Here is an 18,223-nt window from a genome sequence, read left to right as displayed (position 1 = left end):
CTTGTTTTGCCTTTTCACTATTTGTTTTTCACTATTTGTGGTAATTTTGTGCATTTATTTTTTTTTTCACCACAACCTAAAAAGTTTTTATATTGTGCCGATTGACTGTGGATTATATGGTATGTATTATCTGTTGACTACCTCAGTTTTTGCGAGCTGTAAAGTTGTAACAACTCTTTGGCCATCCCCTTGTATATTTTGCACAGAGGTCACCAGTACAGTGCTTATCATAATTCATTTCTATAATTTTCTAATCATCTATTCTTTCAACTTCTCACATTATGTAAGTGATAGAATCTAAGATTTCTACATTTATTAGACACATCGTAGTTGCTGGGTTCCTTCTAGATTGGTGGCTTTGTTAAGTCTGTTGCTAACTAGTTGAAGAGTTCATTACCTTTACTGTAACTTGTTAGTGTTTTAGTGTGTCTTCATTCGCATTTGCCATTCCTTCTTGTTTGATTTAAGTACTATATTGTTTGACTTTTTTGCTTTATCAATATATTTAAAGATATTTTTGAGACTGTTTCCTTGGAATTTCCCTCCTAGCATTAATGATCTTAATTTTTATTTCAAGGTAGGATATGTTGTTACTTATTTTTTTAATGTTTTGTGTTAACCGTAACTTTAATTGTTCATCTGCTGTACTACTAGTAGTTACATAGCACCTAGTACTTTACTTTATGTATTAGTTCATTCAATGAAATTTTTGTGATTTATTTGATATTGATTTTCTGCATCATTTTGAATGTTTTGTTTTCATCTAAAACGTTGCAGTTTGCATACTCGTAGTTGTCATTCTTGTGCTATATGCTTAGCCTATTTACACATTTTGTTAATTACCTAACCTAAACAAAACCCCCCAACATTACTTGTCAATGCCTCACAGCTAAGACTTCCCTGAACAAGGATTCTCCTTCCCTCTGCAACAGCTGTGGTCATAAGATTTGATCAATGCACCTCAGCTGTGAGACATTGTTGCAACTGGTCATCTGACCAGTAGTGTCGCTATATGCAGAAGATGTGTGAGAGATGTCATCAAGAGTAATATGGCCTTGGAGTTGTTATCAATGTGAACTATAAAATCCTTATTGCCTCAGGCAGAAGTGAAAGAGTGCCTATCATCCCTTGAGGCATTGGCCCATCCTTCACACATTCCATGTTCCTCACCTTAAGCTTGCCTAGTCTCTTGTGCCTATAACTTGTCCTATTTCTGTCAATAGCTCCATTGCACGTCATGAGCATACCACACACTTCTTGCTTGTGGGCAGGTTCACCTCTTCCTCCCTTGCTCCACAACCCAGTAGCAAGCGATCGAGGAGTTCATAGATGGATTGCTTCAGGATCTTATGGCCACCCACTCGTAGTGTCCAATTGTCAAGGTGATAAAGAGACCAGAGATCAATCTCAGCTTGTTGAACGCATCTGGGAGACAGACCCCTTCCAGGATGAAAATGGTTTAGTCGGTGTGGCAATCCATCTGGAAGGGACATTTTCTTGCACCCATGGATCTTGAGGACACAAGATTTGAATGATCCAGTAAATCCAGCCTTGAAGATACATAGCGTGGGGAGTTGTTGCATTAACAACGACATTCCTAATATATACTTGACCCTAAGTAACCTAAGGACCATCACCTCATTGAGGCCATGTCCAAAAGAGGGCTCGTTTGACTTTCTCTCATTTCACCAGAGACACTCAAATTCTACAGGAGAGAAGGAGATATGTTGTTTAAACTCATCCTCTGCTTGTTCTAGGAAATATATCCCAATTTAAGTCTTTTCAAGTCACTACTGAACAATCACTCTTGATAGGAACAAAGATAAATGGAGTGAAAAGAAGAAAAAGAATGGGTACATAACTGAGCCTTGGCTGTATTATATTTAGGCTGTTGCCTTCCAAAGCTTCCCACAACACACAAAGTGGCAAATTCTTGCAGGTAACAGCGCTACATTGTAAACTGGATGAGATACTGGATTAGTGTCATTTTCAAAACCCATATACTATAATGTTAGGAAGACAGTAACAAATATAATTTTTGAAGCCCATATTATTTTTTCTAAAGTTATTAAATATTAATGTTATATTATTTCAAAGTATGAGTACTGCTGTAATGTAGAAAAGTTATAATACATCTTTGGTTGTTCAAGGAAATAGTGTGATGTCTTGAGAGGGAAAATATCCCTGAAGTAAAATTTCAATTGTCATGCACATCCAATACCAATATGGAAAGTAATTTAACTGAACATGTTATAGATGAAGAAAATAGTAATTGGATCCTACTGCTCATGCTGATCTACATTTCTCCAAATGACTTGCTAAAAATTCCTTTCAAATTAACTTCTGAGACTTACCTGGGTAATTTTTGTTTGAAAATACATAGATCAAAATACTACAATACTACTGAGACTTATCCAGGTAATTGTTCCTAAACAGATAAAAAAAATACAATACAATACACTGACCAGAATGATAACAAGACAACATACATAAACTGATAAATGGGTAACACAGATGAAATGGAAACACACTGACTAGTTCAGGTAGAGAAGGCATATTTTCAAAATGACACACTTGCCAAGAAAAAATATGTATATTATAGACATTAGAAATGGCAAAAAAATGCATACAATACATAGATATTATGAAGAAATTCATGCCACTTACTGAAAACTCTTTAAAATGTAAAACCATGATGAAAATATCAAAGTAGATGAGCATAGCCAGAAACTATTCATCGATTTCATATATAATTAACTTCGTGGTAAGTCACGGACACAAATAAAATATAAGGAACTCATGACACCTTATCTAAACACATCACTCATTCTCTCCAAAAGCACTACCATAGGCCAGGCCTTAGACAAAACATATCAAACCCTCCAGTTTCGACAAAACATATCAAATCCTCCTCTTTATACCTAATAATCAAATCCCACCTGGGAGCTAGAAAAGATGCAATCTTATAATACTTTTAATTGGCCCTTTGATTGTTGCTGTACGTTGCTAATATACGTACTGTGGTTTGTCTCAAGTCTAGAAATAAAATAGAAGCTACAAGTATATTCTTTTAGGGGGATATGTTCACATGATGAGGAACACACAAAATCAGCTGAAAGACACAGTCTAGGATCTCTATAAGGTATGTGAAACCTAGAAGTTCAGAGTTTCACAAGGTATCCTAATTACAAAGACACAATCATAATTAACAAAAACTCTTTTACAACTTCCTAGGTGGCTTCAGATATTTCCAAACATGTTCAGCTGCTCTGAAGATTAAAAATATGTCCATTTTGAGTACTAATATAGAACTAACCTATAACAGAATTACATTACTAGGTTCACTTATCTCTGGAGGTACACAATTATGGTATGAAGTTTGCTAACTTACAATAAAACATGATAAAACATTTAAACAACTTCAAGACAGCAGAAACACAAAGAACTTTAAACATGGCATTTTAAATTTTTTTAGTTCTGTTGAGAATGTAATTTTTTCAAAAACAGTTAATGCTTTATCATTTGCAAAATTTTACTCCCATTATCTATAGTACCATCCAAGAGGGCTTCTGTTTATTGGAAGTACATACATCAGATCTGTAGACCTTCCTTGGAAAAAATTAAAATTACTCACAATCAACAGATATTTTTAATTTTGTCAATTGACCCTTTGTGTTTAAGAAAATGATATCTAGCAACTTGGAGGTGGAACTCTGAAGGATTCAGTTATGATTGTTACTTGGTTTTCCTTGACAGCTTCAATGGATATATATAAAATGTTCAAATATCAAAAATACTAATGTGTATTAAGGTCTACAGTAGTCATTGGTTATACTGTACACCATATTTATGATCCTTCACTGTTGAAACTCATGTCAATAACTTCAATACTATTCCCTTATTTTTTGTAAAAACCAGCATTACAAATTTGTTCAGATAACAATATTTTAGTTATGGTCTCAATCAACAAATCATGATACTTGACATGAATAAAAATTAATGTAGAATGCGAAAGACAAAAGAACTACAAATTATTTTCCACACATCTTTTATCTACACTCTAAAATATTGATTAATGACTTTTACAAGACTGATGTATGTATTTGACACCTCTTTGAATTTTTCTGGCCTTCTAAAATTATCATACCAAACCAATAAGTTTTGGTAACATGAAAAATATTTTTTTAAGTTGTGAGCTATTATCTAGAATTTAAATTAACAACTAATGCAATATTGTTGTTTCACTTATGTGGGTAACTTTAGTTACAATATCTGTCGAGTAAAATTAGTACAGAATTTGTACAACTTATATTTTTTAAAAACAACAATACAATACAGTTAGGAGCTTGAGTTATATTACTCCAGATATTTTTGGTATATGTACACAACAATAACAACTTACACTTAAACAAAAATATTGTGACACATACCATGATTATGTATGCCAATATTTACCAGAACAGGAAAGTCTAAACAGCTTTAAACAATTTTAAGTTGTTTTCTAATATACACACCAGTATTTTACTTGTACTTTTAGCTGCCCAAGGTAGATAAAATAGACCATCAAAATCTGATGAAAACTACCAACAAGAGGTTACCCAGAAAAAAGGTTCTGACAAGCCATCCGCCCTGTGAGCACTACATGGACAGGTGACAGGAAAATTTACATGATCACTAGAGCATGATAATCTTCAAAACAAAGTACACAAAGATGCTTTCTTAATGCTATAATCTGATCTTGGAGTACCATATGAATCTGTAGATTCTAGAGATCACCAAGTGGTGTGATTTAGATTGAAAAACCAGGACCAATATTTTCAATCTGAATGGTGTCTGCTGCACATACTGATGAAGAGAACTCCTAATTTTTAAAAAAGTACATTACAGTTTTGGACATTAAAAACATTAAAACTTGTATAAAAGTTGCTGGGCACCTCAATCGTACACTTGTTCAGCACTGGACTTTTATTTCATTGCCCAATTTTTTCCAGACTTCAACTTGTGATTTTCTGATTACTTAATAGCAGATTTTCTGATTACTGCTTAAGAGCAGAAAGGCCATTAAAGTAAAACCTTTAACATTATAAAAGGATGTGGACTACCTAGAATTATCCTTTCAAATCAAGCTAAGTCAAATTAAGTAACATCACAAGAAATGGAGAAAGAAAACACAAGAAACCAGAAGAATCTTTCAGTGGCCACCAACCCATTAATCCTTTGAAAAAAGTGAAGAACCAAGACATGCTGACGGAAAGTTAGCACCTTGTTACACCATCATTTTTTGCTCATGGGAAATTAAGTGGTGATAGTCATTTTATAAATTACCACTTACAACAAAATGCATTACTGTCATTACTTATGTGATTGCTCATCATTTAACTATACTCTGTTTTTTTCCATTTGTCCATCCGCCTGTGGTGTTTTTGTATGGTAACACTGCGTCCCTGGCTTTAAATAGTTACGTTATGTGTAATTTTAGGTAAATAAAAGGATATCTGGGTGTACATTTGCAACTGAAAAGTGTTTTAATAATTTACTGTATGCAAAGTACACCGTTGATATTCGAAATAGGATATTGTTATTATTGTTGAATGTAAGCTGAATGTAACTATCTAAAGCCCGGGACGCAGTGTTACCATACGCAAACACCACAGGCAGATGGACAGATGGAAAAAACCGAGTATAGACTCTGACATGAGATTTACAAGAAAGTCTTCTCAGCAACATCTCAAGTTCAAGAAGTATAATTCACAAAGAGTCTGGAGACATCCTGTTGAAATGATTTAGAAATGCTTAACTGCATACATGCAAACAAGCTCAAGCTATAAAGGCAATGAGGACTCGACTGGCATGGAGATGAATTAGCTCAGTTATGAATATAGTGCCATTGGTCTTCATTTCAATTCAATGAAATGCCAAAAATGCAAGATAATGGTAACTGTGCCCAATTAAACATTCTGAATATAGGTGAGATGTAGAAAAGATAATGAAACTTTAAGACTATTGCTCAAGCACATTGAAGGTGATAGTTTACTGCCCACCTCTCTTGGAAGTAATTCATCTGCATTTTAGTAAGCCTGGTGAATAACCTGATGTACGTATTAGTTTTCATCAATTCTGAATTATCTTTCTTCACCCTCAGCAGATAAAAACATGAAAAAATGGTTTGTATTTCTGTAGTACTATAAATGATATAAGTTCTCCCAAAATGCAAACAGAACAGACTTACATATATACCTGTTATATGGTTTGATCTGTAAGAGAATAAGGAGGTTTACATGCATATACCCAAGGTTACAATGAAACAATGATTAAAATGAATGCAACCCTTGGTCAATGACATTCAAATCATTGCAAAACAGATGAGAAGAACCATATCTGTAATTAAAGGTACTTTTAACTGAAAAAAAAAAAAATTTAGAAGTTACAGCAATATATATTAATTTTAATTTCCTGTTTAAAAATCATAAAAAACAATGTGTACCTAAAATTTAATAAAAAAATGAAACTATAAAAATCAATGGTAAAACTAGTGTATCATAAAATTAAATGCTATGAGTATTTCTTCAAAAAGCATAGCTGACATTTCATTTGATGACGAAGCTGGTCTTGGGAAATGCAAAAGTTCATTTTCCTTTGGTCTGCCTGAAATGCAGAAGTAAAATATTTTCAGTCACATGAAATCAAGAGTTGCGTATACAGGCACATTGCTATTTATACAGTAAATTACATCGACTTTTTACTATAAAAAAATAATAAAATAATTATGAATGCTACTTTAATCACATCACAGGAAATTCCTCAAATAGTCTAGGGAGCAAAAGCATTCACAATAATCATCACTCCAGAAAACACCTCAAAGATTAAAGAATGAGTAAATAATCAAAATCAGTTTATTGGTAATCTATTAAGAAAGAGGAAGCACCAAATCTCAATTTCTGTAACACAAAAGCTTGAAAGAAACTCATCTATACAATCCCTGAGACATCAAATATTGCTATGAAAAAGAAAAATTTAAATAACAGACTCAAGGTTCAAAAACATTAATACAACTTGGACAAGAATTGGTTTGTCACATTCCCACCTAACCATAATTAACAGTATTCATTCTCCCTCACGAGTGATCATGAAACACACCTTAACTACAATACTAGGCTGGTCACACGTGTGTTTTATGGATTACATTATCAGTACATGTGACCAGTGAGAAGGAAGAGACAAGAAGAATGGAATTTTCTACTGCACTGAAGAAAGAGCTTAACTGCCCAGACAAAGTACGTTATAGCATCGACTGGCAACATTCATTGAAGGCTGGAGACAAGGCAGCTAATTGGTAGCAAGCTGAAGAAGAGGATTGGTGAACAGGGTGACCATCAAGTCACATGCCCCTGAAGTTTGAGTCTTGGCTCTATAAGTCTGTGATATGTTAAAGACCAATCAATGACAAATGCCTGGCATGGGACATTACCAGACGAGATGCAGAGCTTGCTGACAAGGAGAAGGCAAGAGCCCACAAAAACCACCAGTGTCAAACCCACTAAGAGGGATTCCAGAAGGGGCTCATAAGGATACCTCATCAAACCCCACATACCAAACCACGTCTCTGCTAGGTGTAACCAAGGGGCTGGGAATAGCCTAGCCAAAGTGAAGGAGGGCAAATATCACACAACCAAGAATTCTGCAGGTTAGCAGTAAGAGACAGAAGAGCTTCCAAGGATTTCATCAAATGGGTTGTACATCAATTGCCTTAACAAAGGTTACATGAATTTGGATTGCCAGATGTATGATAAACATTTACACAAAGGCAAAGATAAAGGTGTGAGTGATATTTGAGAAGTGCTAGTAAGGCCTGGCATATATCCTAAGGCAGGAGACTTCTATCCTTCATGCTACAGTTCAAACACTTGTGTTCATTACAGTACCGCCAATAAAGTACTCCACGGCTCCAAGATTTTACCAGTTTGATTTACTAATAGGGATGATCCATCTAAAGACACTGGGAATACCATATCAGATAACCATTAGAATTTAAGCTTTTTCTATGAAGATGGCTTATGAACTACAGCGACCGTCTATTGACTGTGATGTCAGCTAAGAACTAGTTAATAATCAAATCAGTGTTTGTTGCTGTTAAGAGGCTTCAGTGATAAAACATGGTTTATACTAAAGATATGCCAGCCAAATGGGATCACTCTCTAACTCTGAAACAGAACTGGAGAGGTCGGAGTGGTGAAAATGTGGACATACAATGAGGATGCTGTATCATGCACAGTATGCTTGGTCGTGGCTTTGATAGAACTCATAAGATTAGGTTTTCAAGCCAAGTACCAGGGCACTGCAAACTCCCTTTAGTATTGCCTCCAGTGCATCATATGAGGTGCACTGATGGCACTGCCACTTCCTCCTGGGGCTGAGTCTAGGTCAGTTGTGACTCCTGATGCCTACATGATTAAATGGTGTGCTGGAGTCCTGCATCTGTTATGCTCTTATAGTTTCAACTTATTTTCTTAACCACTCTATGATTGACTTAGATCCATAACGGAATGGTTTGCAATTTTCAGATTCTGCAATTTTTGTAGATCTTTACAGTACAGCAGTAGTAGTACACAGTTTGTTGTTTATTTATTTTTTTATATTTTTACAAGTCTGCTATTGTTTATGTAGGATGTTTCCATATGATGCATATGTAAGTTACTTGTATTCCCGCCAAAATGTGTTTAAGGCGGGAGAAATTGAGTCTGGGGCAGTCTCGCTTGGGTAAGCGTAGCCTCAACACTGTCACGTGCACTGCTGCTCATCATGTATTGAACTGTGTGAAAATACAGCTATTGCATATTGCTCGTGTTTGAGTATACCCAACCTGCTTACATGGCGCAGTGATATAAGGACCTGGGAAGCCTTCAAAGATGATCGGGTGCCAAGATATTCAACAACACCAAGAAGAGGGGCCATTCGACGGGCTGCACGTAGCCGCACCAATGGTGGGAATGAGGACCTTCTGAGTGCCATGGCAAACCTTTTCTTGCAGCAGCGACAGAGCAGTGGTGCCCCCTCAGGTATGAGAGCAATTATGCCCGACAAATGTTCGTATGAAATGTCACAAGGAGCATTTAGGAAGTGGCGTAGGTCTATGACAGATTGGTTCCAAATTGGCAGGGTTTCAACTGAAGATGCTGTGCTAAGCATTCGTTTGAACTGCGATGATCAGTTACAAAGGGCATTGGACGCTTGTTACACGTCCGATGAATGGAAAGCCCTTTCTCTACATCAGGCATTGAATGCCGTCCAAGAAGTAACTCAAAATTCTGTGAACCGTGCAATTCTGTGGGATAAATTTTTTAGTGCACAGCAAGGGCCTATGGAACCCGCAAAGACATATGTACATCGGTGTCAGGAATTGGCTTTAGATTGTGCTTTCCGCTGCCCTCGGTGCCAAAATGACATGAGTGACTATATGCTGACTCACAGGTTAGCCAGTGGTTTAAATAACTGCGGATTGAAACAAGAAATACTCCAAGACTACGAAAAATATAAGTGTGTCGCCAAAATACTACAGAAGTGTGAAATATACGAGGCAGCTGAAAGGGATAGTGGGGCCAGCAAAATTAACCAGAGACTCATTACTGCCAAGGTGAGGAAAGAATTGCTGCCCTATAATAATAATGAAACAGAACAGTGATGTTGCGGCAGTAAAATCGAACTTTCGTCGACAAAAGGATAGTAAGCTACTCATGTCAGGTAAGAGATGTGGTAATTGTGGGCGCATTCATGAGGAAAATAAATCTAGCTGCTATGCAAGTGAAGTGTGTTGCCACAACTGTGGTGTAAAGGGTCATTTAGCTAGATATTGCAGAAAAAAACGTGCGAATAACAAGGCAGCAGGCATTGAAGTTGACCATGATGACGACACCATGTCAGTGACGGCATGCACATTAGTGCAGCACTGTGGGGTCCAGCAGGTGACAGCATTGGCGGGAAAGCTACCGCATGTGCGCGTAAAAGTTGAACATAAAATGAGACGTGATGTACCAATGTATGAAGCATTTATTGATGCTATTGCCGATACTGGGGCTGAAGTTTGTATTATGGGGAAAAGGTTTTGCATCAATTAGGACTGAACGTGAAACAGTTGCATCGTTCGAACGCCAGGGTTAATCATGCAGCCGAAAAAACCCATGAGAGTACTGGGTAGTGTGCGTTTGTACATAACCTTGGGTAGAAATAACGCTCTAAACATAGTGTTTTAGTAGTGTGCGGTGTCTCTAGGCTATACCTATCTATAGATGTATGTAAGGGTTTAGGATTAGTGGATGCAAACTTTCCCCATCATGTTAAGGTAGACGGAATATCAGTAAATAATATTGGTAGGGACTGGCCCAATAGTGTGGATGCCAATGACGTCACCAGTGATGGGAGCAACACCCATGACGTCATAGAGTTGCCGTTCTCCCCTCAGGAGGCCAATGTACCTAAGCTCAAAAGGTGGATTTTGGAGCGTTTCTCAGGTACGGTATTCAATACTAAACGGAATCCATTACCGGTAATGAAGGGAAAGCCACACCATATCCACCTTCTCCCTGATGCAGTCCCATACGCATGCCATACGCCAATTCCAATTCCCAAACATTGGGAGCAAGAGGTAAAAAAACAGCTGGATGACGATGTAAAACTGGGAATAATCCGCCCACCCGGTTCCTACAGGAACAGCAACCGATTGGTGTGCGCGAATGGTAGTAGTAGCTAAAAGGAATGGAAACCCAAGAAGAACAGCGGATTACCAAAAGCTAAACAAATATTGCAAAAGAGAAACTCATCACCACTTTTGCCCCGTTTCGACATGGCATCCAGTGTACCTGTGCGTTCATACAAAACTGTAATAGATGCCTATTCTGGTTTCCATCAAGTGGAATTAGATGAGGAAAGTCGGCACCTGACTACCTTCATATCCCCATGGGGTAGGTACCAGTATTGTAGGACCCCAATGGGACATGTCCCTGCCTCGGATGCATACTCAAAGCGCTTTGATGATGTAATAGCGGACATTCCGAGAAAATCTAAATGTGTCGATGATGTTCTCCTATATGATGATACTGTGGAAGGAGCGTTTTATCACACGATAAGTTTTTTACAAGTATGTGAAGAGAACGGAGTTACCCTCAATCCTGATAAATTTCAATTTTGCCAACGCGAGGTAGACTTGTAGGCTATGAATTAGGTTGGGACAATTTCAAGCCAGGTGAGGAAAAGTTGTCTGCAATCAAGAGCTTCCCAATGCCAAATCAACCAACCATCACTGACATAAGGTCTTGGTTTGGCCTCGTAAACCAATTGGCACCATTTGTTGCTACCCCTCAATTAATGGAACCCTATCGAGACCTCCTAAAAGAGTCTACCAGTCGAAAGGTATACGACTGTGGGATGAAATGTTTACAGAGTGCATTTTCGAAAAGACTAAAGAAATGTTTTATGCAATTTGATTGGGGATGGATTGGCCTATTACGATAAATCTAGGCGAACTGCAGTCATCACTGACTGGTCGCGTGATGGATGGGATTTCTGTTGTTACAACAACATTGCAGTTGCGAAGAGGATAAAGTCCCATTTTGTTGCAAAGGTGGATGGAAGCTTGCCCTCTGTGGAAGTAGACATTTAACCTCGGCAGAAGTCAATTATGCAGTCGTTGAAGGAGAGGCTGCTGCCGTGGTATGGTGCTTTCAGAAAGCTAGATTATTCCTACTGGGATGTCCCAATATTATCCTTGTTACTGACCACCGTCTGCTGGTCAAAGTGTTTGGTGATAGAGAACTGAAAGACATTGCAAATCCTCGTTTGCTTCGATTAAAGGAAAACACATTACAATACAGTTTCACAGTGAAATACATTCCTGGGAAGAAAAACTCAGCAGCCGATACTCTTTCAAGATACCCAGTAATCAGAAGCCCAATAAATGCGAGTGACAGTGAGATGGGGGAGGAGGTTGAGAGTTCGTGCGTTGCAGCGTTGATCATGTCGCTGAGTGATGACGTCATAACCCTCGACTGGAATTCTATTAAAAAAGCTGCTGAAAGCGATGTGGAATATCAGCTGCTAAAGAGTATGGTAGCCACAGGTTCTTGGCCGGTATCAAGAAATCTAGTCGACTCCAGCATAAAGCCGGATTTTAATGTACGGGACCGACTTGGCATCATGGACGAACTGGTGGTGTATTCATATGATGAAGGGCACATACGTCTAGTAATACCTGTGTCACTACGAGACCGAGTTGTCTCTAACCTACACTCAGGCCACCAAAGCTCTGATTCAATGATTCGTAGGGCACGACAGGCTGTGTATTGGCCTGGGATGGAGGGTCAACTGAATCTCAAGAGGATGTAGTGCAGAACATGTGACGTCATCGCTCCATCCCAACAAAAGGAACCGCTATTGCCTACCCCACCCCCTGAATATCCTTTTCAACAGATGGTCACGGATATGTTTCAAATATGTGGGAAACAATATCTGGCATATGCAGATAGGCTTACTGGTTGGCTGGAAATTGCCTTCTTCCCAAGTGGTGCTACTTCTGCTAAGTTGATCCCACTCTTCCGACGATACTTCATGCAGTGGGGTGCCCCGGAGGAAATCTCCCTCGATGGTGGCACCAATTTGGTAAGCACTGAAATGGCTAGCTTCCTACAAAGGGAAATGGGGGGGTTAGGATGAGAATATCCTCAGCCCATTACCCCAATCCAACGGGAGGGCAGAGGCAGCAGTACGTACAGCAAAAAGAACCATTCAAGATAACACAAGAAGCGACAGAAGCCTCGACACAGATAGTTTTGCAAGAGCCATTTTGCAATACAGAAATACGCCCCTAAGAGACATCGATAAATCGCCGGCACAATTAGCCATGGGACGACAACTCAGAGACTCAGTCCCCATGATTAAAAGCTACCATAAGATAACAGAGCAGTGGGCAGACATTATGATAGACAGAGAGGAGAAGATGGGTAGAAACTTGAGAAATGTCAAGTTCCGTCATGATTCTAGTGCAAAGAGACTCCGCCCCTTGCAAACAGGTACCACAGTAGCAGTGCAAAATGTTGTCTCTAAGGCCTGGGATCGTATTACAAAAGTCATTGAAATGAAAGGAGACCGCCAATATGTCATGAAATTATATGGTAGTGGAAGAATATCAACGAGAAACAGAAAACATCTTCGGGAAATAAGAGTGCAGGTTTCCCCACCTACTCATTCACTTTCCCTCGCTGACTCGTGTGCTGACCGCCAACCTAGAAGAGGGACGAGGAAAATAAATCCTCCGAGTTGACATAAAAACTACATTTTGTGATTTTTCAATTATGTACAATTTGATTTCTCTTTAGTTATGCATTTTCTTTTTTGCACTGAATATGTGGCCATTTTGTAATAACTTATCAACTTCATGCAACTAAATGTCGTCCTACTTTGCAATGAGCACGTAATCACGTTCCACTTATATGATTTGTTTTTTCTCTCATATAACACCATTTTGTCGTCAGTATACCTTACACTTCTCTTCTGTATAATTACTTGATAAACCTTCAATTTCATGAAAAGTGTAATACATTTATTTTAGAGAAGGGATGTAGGATGTTTCCATATGATGCATATGTAAGTTACTTGTATTCCCGCCAAAATGTGTTTAAGGCGGGAGAAATTGAGTCTGGGGCAGTCTCGCTTGGGTAAGCATAGCCTCAACACTGTCACGTGCACTGCTGCTCATCATGTATTGAACTGTGTGAAAATACAGCTATTGCATATTGCTCGTGTTTGAGTATACCCAACCTGCTTACAGTTTATGAATTTTTCTTGGTAAAAAGGAGGTTTTATAACATTTTGTCTCTGCTGCAATTGTGAATTTTTCTATAGTGTACCACTTTTCTTTCAAACATGAAAATGATATTGTTATTTTACAATAAAGTTAATGTACATACTTACCTGGCAGACATATACATACTTAGCTTACGTCTCTGACGTCACGACAGAATTCAAAACTCGCGGCTAACGCGACAGGTAGGTCAGGTGATCTACCTTAACCCGCCGCTGGGAAGCGGGTGTGAAGAACCAACATACCTTTCTTGCCAGATTTTTTCTCTCTTATACCTGTCTCCTGAGGGGAGGCTGGGCGGGCCATCAATCGTATATGTCTGCCAGGTAAGTATGTACAAAACTTTATTGTAAAATAACAATATCATTTTTGTACATGAACTTTCCTGTCAGACATATACTTAACTGATTGACACCCCTTGGTGGAGGGTACAAGACAGAAAATAACAAAGAAAAGGTAAACAACACCTGTTGTAGGATAAAAATAACCTTGGTTCTTACCTGTTTAGGCTGAAGACTTCATAGATACTGTCTATTAGTCTGCATAGCCATAAGAGCTACAGCGAGGGCGTGACCTACAGCTGAAAAGACTCTTTGGGTCTACTAACGGGACTTGATATCCGCTTACTTAGTAGAATCCAAGTCGGATCATGTCAATGGGGGTTCGCCCTCTTCTATGACAGAACCTGTCCACTACCAACGCAGGGAGCTTCAAACCAAATCCGATCACCTAACCAAACTAAAGTTATTAGTATTACGAAACGAAAAAAGATGCCTACCTGCATCATTTTTCATACAACCATATGAACTCAATTAACAAAAACAAGGGAAAAACTACTAAGGATATGTTCCAGCTCCCTGCCCCAGCACCGAATCCGCCGATACGTACGGGCCTAAAGCGAAGCACTCGTCATACGTAATACTGACGTCTTTTAGGTAGTGGTTGGCGAATACTGAATTACATCTCCAGAATGTAGTTTTCATCAGATTCTGAAGAGACATATTCTTATTAAAGGCCAAGGAAGTGGCAATTGCTCTCACTTCATGAGCCTTGACTTTTAGGAGCTTGAAATGTTCTTCATTACAAGATCTATGTGCTTCTTTCACAAGACTTCCAATGAAGAAAGACAGCGCATTTTTCGACAATGGTCTGCTGGGGTCCTTTACAGAGCACCATAGTCTGTCCTCAATGCCCTTAAGGGTTTTCTTCTTCTGAAGGTAGTATTTTAAACTCCTAACAGGGCAAAGAGTTCTTTCAGGTTCTTCCCCTACTAGGGCAGATAATCCACGAACCTCAAGTTCCTTGGCCAAGGATTTGAGGGGTTCTCATTCTTTGCTAAAAACGAAGGAAGGAAGGAACAAACCACGGAATCTCCTTTGAAACCTACCCTTCCTTCTAGGGCACGAATCTCACTAACCCTTTTAGCGGATGCTAAAGCCATGAGAAAGAGAGCTTTCCTCGTAAGATCTTTGAAGGAGGCTAAATGTGGTGGCTCAAACCTAGAGGACCTCAGGAAACAAAGAACCACGTCCAGATTCCAACTTGGAACTTCGTTCGAAGTTTTCTTGGAAGTTTCAAAAGATTTTAATAGATCATGAAGATCTTTGTTATTCGAAAGATCTAAATTCCTATGTCTGAACACAGCAGCCAGCATGCTTCGGTATCCTTTTGATAGTAGATACTGCCAAACCGCATTTTTCTCTGAGGAAAACTAGGAAATCTGCTATCTGAGTCACAGAGGTACTGGAAGAGGAAAACTTCTGGTTCCTGCACCACCGGCGAAAGACGTCCCACTTCGACTGGTAGACTTTAAGGGTCGAAGGTCCTTCTAGCTGAGGCGATAGCCTTAGCAGCTTTTGTTGAAAACCCCTTCGCTCTGACAAGACTTTTGACAGTCGAAAGCCAGTCAGATTGAGAGCGGGGAGGTTTCTGTGATACCTGTCGAAGTGGGGTTGTTTGAGCAAATCTTGTCTTTGTGGAAGTGCTCTTGGAAAGTCCACCAACCATTCCAGTACCTCTGTGAACCAATCTTGGGTGGGCCAGAACGGAGCTACTAGCGTCATTCTTGTCATCTCCGAGATAGCAAATTTCTTGAGGGTTTGTCCCAGTACTTTGAGGGGGGAAAGGCGTAGACGTCTAGACCCGTCCAATCTAGGAGAAACGCATCACTGATACTGCTCCTGGGTCTGAGATCGGGGAGCAGTAAAGTTCGATTCTTGCGTTCCTTGCTGTTGCAAAGAGATCGATGTGAGGTCTGCCCCATCTTCTCCACAGGTCTTGGCATACCTCTGAGTGGAGGGTCCCACTCGGAAGGCAGGAGTTGATTCTTCCTGCTCAGGAGATCGGCCCTGACGTTCCTTTCTCCCTGTACGGAATCTGGTGAGAAGACTGATCTTCCTTGTTTGAGACCACAGCAGAAGATCCCTTGCTGTTTCGTACAGGGAGAAGGAGTGCGTCCCTCCCTCCCTGTTTTTTGATGTACGCCAAGGCTGTTGCGTTGTCCGAATTGACCTGCACTACTGCATTTCGGACGTGGGGCTCGAAGGCTTTTAATGCCATCCAGACTGCCATCAACTCTTTCTTGTTGATGTGCCAGGACACCTGATCCCCCTTCCAGGTGCCTGACACTTCTCTTGTCCCGAGCGTCGCTCCCCAACCTGCTTCTGATGCGTCGGAAAACAACACATGGCTGGGGTTCGGCATGTAAAGAGACATTCCTTCCACAAAACGAAGTGGGTTGTTCCACCACGAAGGTCTCTCTTGATTCCCCTTGAGATCTTGAAGAACTCCAGATCTAGGGAGAGACGCCTCCAGTTCTGGTATAGGAAGAACTGTAGAGGCCTGAGATGCAACCTTCCTAGAGAAACGAATTGCTCCAACGAGGAAAGTGTCCCCAGCAGACTCATCCACTCCCTCGCTGTGCATGCATCTTTCTCTAGGAAGGTCGTTATTTTCTCGTAGCAACGAGCTATCCTCTCTGGCGACGGAAAAGCCCGAAAAGCCAGAGAAGCTATCCGAATCCCCAGATAGATCCGCTCTTGACTGGGGATTAATTGAGACTTCTGGAAGTTCACCAGAAGTCCCAGAGAACTTGCCAATGTAAGGGTCTTTTGAAGGTCCTCCAGACATCTGTTTCTTGAGACTCTGCTCTGATTAGCCAGTCGTCGAGATAAAGCGACACCCTCTCCCTCCAAATGTAGCCACTGCGCCACGTTTTTCATTAACCCCGTGAAAACTTGGGTGCAGTCGATAGGCCGAAGCACAAGGCCTTGAATTGGAAGATGTTTCCTCCCATCATGAATCGTAGATACTTCCGTGAAGAAGGATGGATCGGCACATGAAAGTAAGCGTCCTGAAGGTCTAGAGACACCATCCAGTCCCCTGGACGAAGAGCCGCTAACACTGAGGAAGTTGTCTCCATGGCGAACTTCCTCTTTCCACAAAGATGTTCAGGGCGCTTACATCCAAAACCGGTCTCCATCCTCCTGAGTTCTTCGGAACTAGGAATAGTCTGTTGTAAAAGCCCGCAGAGCTGGGATCTTTCACTAGTTCTATAGCCTCCTTCTCTAGCATGAGATCTCTGCTAAAGAAAGGGCTTGATTCATGATGGGGTCCTTGTACTTGGCCACCAACTCCCTCGGAGTTGTCGTCAATGGTGGTCTTGACGAGAAGGGAATGAGGTATCCTTTGCTGACAATCGATAGGGACCAATTGTCTGCCCCTTTGTGGGCCCAGACGTCGGCAAATTTCAGTAGTCTGGCACCCACTGATGTCTGGAGTCCTTGATCGCTATTTCTTCCCTCTGACTGACCTAGCGAAGGTTTTACCTCTCTTAAAAGGTCTAGTTCCTCTGGTTGAAGAACCTCTGACAGCGGGTCCTCCTCGAAAGGGCTCCTGCCTCAGAGGAGTCTCTTTCTTGGCCTTGGGTTGGAAGACAGAGCGAGTTTCCTGGCCGCCTGGGCTAACATGTCCTGAGTAGCCTTAGCTGAAAGGGCACTCGAGACATCTTGAATAATTTCTTGGGGAACAGAAGAGGAGAGAGTTGAGCATACATAAGCGAGGCCCTTTGTGCATGTGAAACTGCCTTAGTGAGAAACGAACAGTAGACAGACCGCTTCTTAATAACTCCAGCTCCAAACAGTGAGGAGACTTCACTCGATCCATCTCTCACTGCTTTGTCCCATGCAAGTGAGGACGCAGTTAAGATCTTCAGGAGACAGAGAATCAGGGGTCTGGGTCTTATTAGCCAGAACTCCTAAAGACCAATCAAGGGAAGTTGAAAACTTCCAGGACTCGGAACATTCCCTTCAGTAGGTGGTCAAGTTCGTTCATCCCCCACATAGTCTTGGCGGACAAGAGGGCGGAACGACGAGC

At 40.2% G+C, this 18,223-nt stretch overlaps 1 protein-coding gene across 2 annotated transcripts in view; it reads right to left on the bottom strand.

Annotated features, from left to right (window-relative positions):
* Positions 1-524: 524 nt before the first annotated feature.
* LOC135196431 (glutamine amidotransferase-like class 1 domain-containing protein 1) overlaps positions 525-18,223 on the bottom strand; it is a 108,973-nt gene continuing 91,274 nt past the window's right edge. For both annotated transcript variants that reach the window (XM_064223255.1, XM_064223254.1), the window contains one exon: positions 525-6,645. In XM_064223255.1, the coding sequence (XP_064079325.1) occupies positions 6,627-6,645 (19 nt within the window). In that variant the 3' untranslated portion in view covers positions 525-6,626. The remainder of the gene's footprint in view (positions 6,646-18,223) is intronic.

This window comes from Macrobrachium nipponense, chromosome 17 (genome assembly GCF_015104395.2).
Source record: "Macrobrachium nipponense isolate FS-2020 chromosome 17, ASM1510439v2, whole genome shotgun sequence".
NCBI classification, from domain to species: Eukaryota; Metazoa; Arthropoda; class Malacostraca; order Decapoda; family Palaemonidae; genus Macrobrachium; species Macrobrachium nipponense.
Note: the sequence above shows the minus strand (reverse complement) of the source record. Positions and strands in the feature narration are given on the sequence as shown.